Genomic DNA, 8,463 nt, shown 5'->3' on the forward strand with positions numbered 1-8,463 from the left:
CTCAGGTTCTCATCGAGATGAGCATACGTTTTTTGATCCCAATGACTCTCCATTGTTGTTGTGGCGATGATATAAAAACAATTATTGCTATATTGCTGGAGTCTTCAGTCTTCCAAAATTGTACCTTCTCTGACTGTTCGGCATACAATATAACACTGCTTCTTTACTAAGTCAGAGCTCGATGGTACGTAGTGTGTTTTCCCAACCAATGTTGTGACATTGCTCTCTTTTGGAGAGTTTCCAAGCTGCATATGCCTGAATTGCGCAATAGTTCATTTTTTACTACCTGGGAAAACGAAAATTGCAAGCCCTTTCGAAAAAATCAAGGTAACGCGTGTTCTAGATAATTTTGTCCATCCGCTTTTTAATGTGCGAATAGGAAATTGAAGTATTACGTATCACGAACATGATTTCTTACTGGTATACAATGGAATTGCCTCTCAGTCGATAATTTTTCAGACAGGTTAAATAAACCTTGGACAAAATACGTAAAGTGGATAAAAAGTCCATTTAAAAGTACAAAGGGCTCAATTGAGAGAGAGAGAGAAAGAGAGAGGAAAAGAGAGAGAGAGAGAGAGAGGGAGAGGGAAAGAAAAGGAGAAAGAAAGACAGAAAGAAAGACAGAGATCGAGGGATATATGGAGAAAGCACATCAGAAAAAGGAATTATTAAATTGAGGCTTTCAAATGAATATGTGAATAAATTGGATCTAGTACCGAGAAAATCGGCCACCACAACACCTTTTCCATAAACAGTAAGTGTATAGACAATGCTTCCTAGCGATCAGGCCTAAACAAAAAAAGATGTTGTATTGCCCTTTGCCCTTTGCGACCGACCCCAAAATTTTGAAATCTCCGCTCGGCTTTTTTTTTTTTTTTAAACGTTAAAAAAATAAAAAGAGTTTTAATGAATTACAAAATATGTATTACAGCATTCAGAAATATCAGCCCAAAGAGGGACCAAACAAAAATTTCCGACCGACCAACCCAAGTTTGGCACCTAAAGGGCAATACAATATTTTTTGTTTGTAGGCCTCATTGGTCAAGCGTCCCACCGCAAGCTTCTGACAGTCATTGGTCCGGGGAGTAGGGAGGACGGGCGGGAGGAGGGGGAGATGGGAGAGCGAGGAAAAAAAATCTGTCTGGGCGCACATCAGCTAGGAGGCTGTAGGAGGCAGGAAAAAAAACTTCGAATTGTTTAGATGTTGATGATGGTATCTAACAAAGAACATGTTAGGACAACATTCCATATTATTTTAGTTGTGCTTTGTTTTATTCTATCATATTGTGACGGACACGATTCGCCACCTTGGCTTGACACGGAGTATTTGTCAGGATGCCCGTGTCTGGCCTGGCGCTCCCCGTCGTTCGTTTGGACAAAATATATGCCCGTAGCTTGATGGCTGGAGTTCTTTCACTGCTCACGTCACAGGGCGTATTAACAATCATGCATCCTTCGACTGCAATTGGTCACCCCAATCGTTGTGCACAGCAACAGTCAATTGAACATCCTTCGAGCAATCAATCAATCAATCACCAATCAGTTACCATGCTTCGTCAACTTCTGTCACTGATTCTCGATCTCATTGCATTGTCTAACTACGGTTTCACTGTTAGAAATCAGACCAATCATGAGTTGCATGTCGAATTCCTTTAATGCGAACCAACCAACATTCAGGGTGAACTCGATCAACACAAGTACAAGTGTAGACTAGATGTAAGACTCAACTAAAGACTAAGGCCAACCTCGGTGAGGCTGGCCTGTATATCGGATACAGTGCAGTGGAAAACCCTAATTACACAATCCTGGCCAACCTAAAACTTTCCCTATACATAAACGTATAAAAGAACAATTATGTCCTCGTTAGTAAAACAACACTTCAACCCAACATTTCTGCTAATCCCATTAAATCTTCACATATAATCTTCAGTATAACCCCTTATTCCTGATTAGATAACTACTACACAAATAATATCCCCAAAAGTAACATGATAATTGCACCAACATGATTGTGAGTTGTAATTTATGCTCATTTTCCTTCAGTTTGGTAATTGCTAAAACACTGATTTGTTACAATACAAAAGCCTACAATATATATATATATATATATATATATATATATATATATATATATATATATATATTTTTTTTTTTTTTTTTTTGGGGGGGGGGGGGTTGTTATATCTTAGAACCCAAACGCTGAGTCTATGTGGGGACATACCAATCATCGATGAACACTGCCCAGTCATGTGCGGCATCTGTCCCGGAAGATAGACGTGAGATGGTCGTAAGAGCACCAACGATTCGTGAATGTGAACTACTACTCGGGATCCTCAGCTTCTTCTCCGCTATATCCTACAACATATTTTAAATGAAATTAATAATCTAAAATGTGATTGATCGCAAGGACTTTCATGAAAATAACTCAAGGATATTAACTCAATGAGATACCATATTTATTGTCCATAAAAGTGATTGTCGAGTCACGTAATATGTCAGTGTAGTAAACGCACATTTCAATAGAATATTTACGAGGCTTTCAAAATTGAATAGGTTTGTTCTTGGAAGCCAGCCAACCAGGGATAACTAAGGATACAAGCAGGAAGGATACACAGAAAAATACAGCTCTGTTCCGTTTACTGGAAAGGATTCTGGTTCGTAGTTGGTCCATGATTACACTATGGTCTTTACCACATGATTAGATTATGATATTGGAGCCAAAGTGGGCCATGGCTGGGTAAGGCATGTCCATGGGTTAGGTAACTCGGGGGGTGTTCAAAGGCTTTTGTGAAGCCAGCCCCAAGTAGAAAATAAAACTGCCTGTTTGGAGACAGAAGGACTTTGAAGTATATACTTTACAAATAGTTACTGTATTAACAGCCCACTGACTTCGAACATTCGAAACATTGATCAGAATCATCAACTTGACACACAGTTTGTTTTACTATTAAGAGTAATATCAAGGCAATATGGAGTTTAGAGACAATGTATTGTAACTCACTTGATCCAGGATTATTCAGTCTTTAGACTGTTGTTCCTATCCATGGTTTCCTTTGTTTGGGGTTTTCATCATATTTATCTGGGGAATCTTTCCACCATTTCTCAAGTATTGATTAAGATATAGGATTTTGGTCAATAATCGCCCACAAATTAGATTTCATGAGAGAATTATTTTCATTCTTTGTTTTCTGTTTTCATTTACTGTTGATTTCTATCCCCAAAGGCTTGTCGAGATATGGCGCGGTAAACCGCAGCAAAAAAAATGTATAAATGTTAATAGTCTATTATAATTTACGTCATCCTAAAGCAATAAAATACCGCCGGGGATTTGCAACGTCATATCTGAACGAGCCTTGTATGCTGAAATCACTTCTTCGTTTCTAATATTTTGCTTTCCTTGTGTTATTTTCATATGATTAGATACATGAGATAATTCTGGTCAAACCAGTAGAACCTTTTTTTAGTAATTGCAACTAAGATCATCTTATTTATCTTATTTGTATAAGTAGTAATGATTAAATAATGTTTAAATGCAATCTAATTAATAATATGTGAACACATATATGTACAATACAGTTTGTAAATTCTGAAGAGTAAACGAATGTACTTCAACCACAAATCTAAAATATATATGTGTATATATTTCTTTCTAATTCATCTTGCGTGTATGTATGCATCTGTAAAGTTCGCCAACACCCTATCTTTCTCTCCTCCGAATTGTTTTACTCTGCCATCTTTCTCAAGTTTTCCCTTTCTTTCTCATTCACTCTATTCCCCTCTTCTCTGTTGGTTTCTCTCTATTTAGTTTTCAGGTTGCAATAATTTTGTCCTTCATTGTATTCTACTAAAGGATGACAAATTTAGATTATTTAACAGAAAAGCCAGTTTATTTTGCTACAAAGTGACAAACCAGTCACAACTAGACAGTACAATTTGTTTGGTGAATAAGTTTTACTCTAAAAAACAAACGTTTGAAAAATGTTCGAAAGCTCGGCCGCTATGCACTCTCGTATTATTGTAGGATCTCATAAATTGCCGCCGTCATATAGGATATAGAAACTTTTTTTAAAGGGTTAACAAAATTTGACCATAGATGTTATGTAATTGCTTCGCAACCAATATTAATATAAGCCTCTTGATAAATATTGCGTTCCAATACTGATATTTTAAAAGGTATTTGATACGGTTCAACTTTCGGGGAAAGTCTTAATTTTTGGTTAACTTGTGCGGCTGTATTTATTTAGGGTTGTCATTAATTTCGAACCCCACTTGCAAGACTTGTGGAAGAAATTCAATTACTGATGTTAAACATTTAAAACTGTACAGATCGTGTTCATTGCTCCCTTGCGATTTTCGCTAAATGTAAATGCTTAGAAATTGCGTAAAATGTAATAGATGTCTATTGTTAGATAATTACAGTGCTTATATAGGACTGTAATTATTGTTAGATTGCCTTGCTCCCTTGCTTGTACAGTTACGTAGATACGTTTTGGAAGCGGGGGCACATATCTAATGTTAGCCCCGGACAGCCAAGATGCCAGTAGTGTTAAAATTTGATAATACTTGGAGGAAAATAAGTCGAAATTTCTTTTCGCATTTAAACGAAGTTTGCATAATGCTCAATGGTTAATATTGATTTTGAACAATTAAAAAATAATTATAAAAATTTGAACGTACATGTGACATAAAATGACACGTTTGAGCAAACGGAGTATATTGATTAAACTATCCTCTAATAATCAAGTGCCGGGCAAATGGGGGGGGGGGGGGGAGTGTTGGTCAGTGGCACAGGGGCAGATACCTTTAGTATAAAATGAAGAATGTGCACCCTTAAATGTGCACCCCGGGCCCCATTGAGATATCAAAGGATCATCGACATGTGATTATACTTTTTTTTGTGAGAAGATCATTCGGATCATAAACACATCTGCAGAAAATGCAGATGAGAAAGCGCCGAAATATCTTTTAGTTTTTCCCTTTGGTAACACCAACACATGAATCATGTGGACAATTTTAAATTCGGATGAATTTGTTACAAAGATTTGAGCCAGCTTGTTCCAGAAAGAACGACTGTAATTATGATGCATTATTGCCAAGTATTGCCAATAATCATAGTTTTTAAAACATAGGAATGTTATGAATGGACAGGCTATAACAAAACTACCCGATATTTATGACATTTTAAAAATTGTATATAACCTCCCTTACGAAGAAACGAGTTACTTTCGAAAATGCGGATAATAAAGATTACATCATTTGGCATTACATCATTATGTTATATATTCTCTTCACAGTCGAAATACTGAGAACTTATCTCTAAGATTGCGACTTAATGGGTCACGTTCCCTCCTTTGAGAGGAAGTGCGAGCTCGATGGTAGAGTGTTGTTTTATTTCATACTCCTCCAGAGTCGTTGAGCCGTTCACCTGCTTGCCCTTATAAATCAGACGCTGTACATTGGATGGGATGCCGGTCTTCTTCGCGACCTGTCGCTTGAGGGCGTCTGCCGTGTCTGACAAGCGAACGTGGATGGATTGTGACTTGCCCTCGAGGTCACGCACCCAGATCTGCACTGTTTTCCTTGCCTCAGTGGCAGAGGCCTTTTCGGCGACCATTCTTTTCATGATACCTGCCTGCTCATCGAGGATGCAGTTGAGCTTGTAGTTCTGCTTCAGACTGGTCAAGCCCAAAGAGGGGATACTGGTCTCCTTTTGGCAGAGACAGCATTTGATTTTAGACGTCCAACCTTTAAAAGCATAAGAAAATTATGAAAACAACAATAACAACAACTGTATAACTCACTTTTACTTGAGGAGCGCTTACATTGTAAAAGACATAACTGACACAGGCTTTAATTAAGTTTACTTCTTCAACGACGAATCCAAATTATGCCCTTGCATTTCAATGATGCCAATATATCGTACTTTGATCTAGAGCGGCAGTGATTAGCATAACATTCATAAAGACAACAATAGAAGATTCAAAGTAGAAATCATAATGAACTTACATATAAAAGGATGATATCATTTTGAGTGGTTTAGGGGTGCCGCATACTCCCAGTCCCTTTAGCTATGCCCCTGATAGTATGAATAATAACATCATTATTATTGTTGTAGCTGTCGCTGTTGTTGTTGTTTTCATTAAAATTAGGCCATTTTCTCCTTATTGCTTTTTATTATCATTATTGATATTACTACAAGATGTAGTGTTGTTATTAATGTTATAACAATGCTATTAATGACCATTTTATTATCAGGCATATTATTATTATCATTATTATTATTAGTAGTAGTATTTTCAGTTATATCACCATTATCATTATCATTTTCTTTATCATAATTTTTTTATTTCTTCACTGAATTGTTTTCTCTAACTTTTTTGCTTCTACTTTAACCAACTTAATTCCAGGGTAGACTAAAGTCTGGTGGTTCTTAATGATTTTATCATTGTGCTCATGACTTTGTCAGGTCATAAAACTAGCTTTGTATTCAGTGAAATGTGTGAAGAGTTTAGATGTCTGGTAACAGAAGTACAATATTTAAGTTTCTTCTAGTAAAACTAGAACCATGCATGACAAGTGTTGAAGGGTGCTATACTGTTTGGTATAAGAAGAAGTAATTTATAATAATTTGGTCATTGTGATGTAATAAACTGGTCTGACTCTGAGCTCTGGAGTCAAAACTAGGATTGTAGGTGTTTAGATGGGAACAGCAGTAAATGCTATTGAAAGAACAAATGTTAGACACAGTTTGTTCAAACGAGGTATAACATTTTATGTCAGGAAACATGTATACAAACATGAATGGTGGAGTATTTGGCAAGACTGGCAATACATAGTGAGCACTAATTTTGTTTCTATGTTGACCCCGAATATTTGAAAATCAACACCCCCCCCCCCCCCTTGAGGTAAAAAATGGTACATTTCTGGTCACCATTAAAAAAAAAACTTTGGGGGGGGGGGGGGATCAGGGGGGGGGGGGGGCAAGGCCCGCTCGGCCCTTCCCCCTGGATCCGCGCCTGCATGGATCAAATTGAAGGTTTCTTATCAGTTGAATCAGTTTGCATATGAAGTGGAATGCTAATACCCCTTGTGCAGTTGAGCTAAATATACTGCATGACTCTTGCTATGTACATTTCTTGTTGTTTGCATGTCAATTTTTTAATGTTTATGATTTCTTATCTCTTTATGTGACCAGGAAAAATCACATTAAGTCCACGGATAGAGTGGGTTGTTAAATCTCGAAGAACAGAGCATAATCATTCATGGCGATACTATATGCCCACAATTCCCATTTTATCAATCTATGATGAGTTGCTTGAAAATTACGCTGAAAAAATAAAATAAAATGCACCAAACAAGGCTTATATTGCACCAGAGAGCATCTAGAATCTCAGAGTTTCCATGGTCCTTGAGCGGGCCCTGGACCCCGGGTCGCAAGGGACTTCGCGCTTTGCGCACATTCAGATTATCGGGTTAAGTGCTTCAGCCCCCCCCCCCCACTTAAAAAAAAGCATTCACGCTTATGATAACCATTATCTTCATCATCATCATCATCATCATCATCATAAATATTATATTAGTGGTTCACGTACGTACCCTTTATGGCTACCAGCTCTTGAATACATCCCAGGCAGTAGGTATGGCCACATGATAGATCCCTAGCATCTTTCAGTACATCCTGACAGATCGCACAATTCAGGTTCTTCACAAGATCAGTATACATCGATTTCAAATCCACGTGGCTCTCCATTGTCGATGTGGTGATGATACTTTTGTTGCTATATTGCTGGAGTTTTCAGTCTTAAAGAATTGAACCTTCTCTCACTGATCGACACACAATATAAGACTGCTTCTTCACTAAGTAAGAGCTCAATGGTAATGGGTTTTCCCAACGGATTTTGCGACATTACTCTCTTTTGGGGGGTATTTACAAGCTGCATCTGCTTGTGTTGCGCAATAATTCATATTTTACTACCTGGGATAACAACGATTGCAAGCCCTTTCGAAAAAATCAAGGTAACGCGTTTTCTAGATAGGTTTGTCCATCCACTTTTGTAATGTGCGAACAGGACATTGAAGTTTTACGTATCACGAACATGATTTCTAACGGGTATACAATGGAATTGCCTCTCAGTTGATTATTTTTCAGACAGGTTAAAATACCCTGGACAAAATAAGTAAAAGTGGAGAAAAAAATTCATTAAAAAGTACAAAGGGCTCAATTGAGAGAAAGAGAGATAAAGAGAGAGAGAGAGAGAGAGAGAGAAAGAAAGGGAGGTAGAGAGACAGAGATCGAGGGAGATATAGAAAAAGCACATCAGAAAAAGGAATTATTATATTGAGGCTTTCAAATGAGTATGTGAATAAATTGTATCTGGTACGGTAGAAAATCGGCCACCACAACCCCTTTTCCATAAACAGTAAGTATATAAACAATGCTTCCTAGCGATCAGGCCTAAACAA

General features: G+C 37.5%; 1 protein-coding gene across 1 annotated transcript; it reads right to left on the reverse strand.

Moving 5' to 3' along the window:
• Positions 1–5,329: 5,329 nt before the first annotated feature.
• On the reverse strand, positions 5,330–7,750 carry LOC115922109 (tripartite motif-containing protein 26-like). The gene is made up of 2 exons (XM_030980186.1): positions 7,597–7,750; positions 5,330–5,745 (listed from the first exon to the last, which is right to left on the reverse strand). Exons 1-2 carry the CDS (start codon positions 7,748–7,750, stop codon positions 5,330–5,332), a joined length of 570 nt encoding a protein of 189 aa, XP_030836046.1.
• Between the last annotated feature and the right edge of the window lie 713 nt (positions 7,751–8,463).

This window comes from Strongylocentrotus purpuratus, unplaced genomic scaffold (genome assembly GCF_000002235.5).
Source record: "Strongylocentrotus purpuratus isolate Spur 01 unplaced genomic scaffold, Spur_5.0 spur5_scaffold_11, whole genome shotgun sequence".
Lineage (NCBI taxonomy): Eukaryota > Metazoa > Echinodermata > Echinoidea > Camarodonta > Strongylocentrotidae > Strongylocentrotus > Strongylocentrotus purpuratus.